The following is a 366-nucleotide window of genomic DNA, read 5'->3' as shown; positions in this document are numbered from 1 at the left end:
GAGGTAAAGAGAAAACTTCGCAACTGCGTCGCTTAAACAGTCTCTCACCGTCGCACGGCTCGTCATCCAGCGCTAGATTATCTAGGTTCTGAAGTGGGAGGTCCCAGTCTGACGCCTCGTAGGTTAGCGCGTCGTAATTGCTTCCTTGCTCCGGAGACCACTCTTCCTCGTCCAGCAGAAAGGGCTTCAGGTCGTGGAGGACTTTGTCGGAAAGCTTCCAGTCGTTGACGTCGTAGTAGGAGGCCGAAGCGCCATAGTCATCATACGTTCCGGATGCTTGGTCTGCCTGCAATTGGACTTGAATGTTAAATCACAAATCACAAATATTCAGTCTTGTTATCTGAACACATCTAGCTGAACTTAAAC

General features: G+C 49.7%; 1 protein-coding gene across 1 annotated transcript in view; it reads right to left on the bottom strand.

Annotated features, from left to right (window-relative positions):
- The window catches only part of LOC119586234 (ETS homologous factor-like), a 2,238-nt gene that overhangs the window by 1,501 nt on the left and 371 nt on the right, over positions 1-366 (bottom strand). The window contains exon 2 of the mRNA XM_037934937.1: positions 49-286. Coding sequence (XP_037790865.1) covers positions 49-286 — 238 coding nt within the window. The remainder of the gene's footprint in view (positions 1-48; positions 287-366) is intronic.

Source organism: Penaeus monodon, chromosome 21 (assembly GCF_015228065.2).
Source record: "Penaeus monodon isolate SGIC_2016 chromosome 21, NSTDA_Pmon_1, whole genome shotgun sequence".
Taxonomy (NCBI): Eukaryota; Metazoa; Arthropoda; class Malacostraca; order Decapoda; family Penaeidae; genus Penaeus; species Penaeus monodon.
This window is presented reverse-complemented; position numbering and strand designations above follow the sequence as displayed.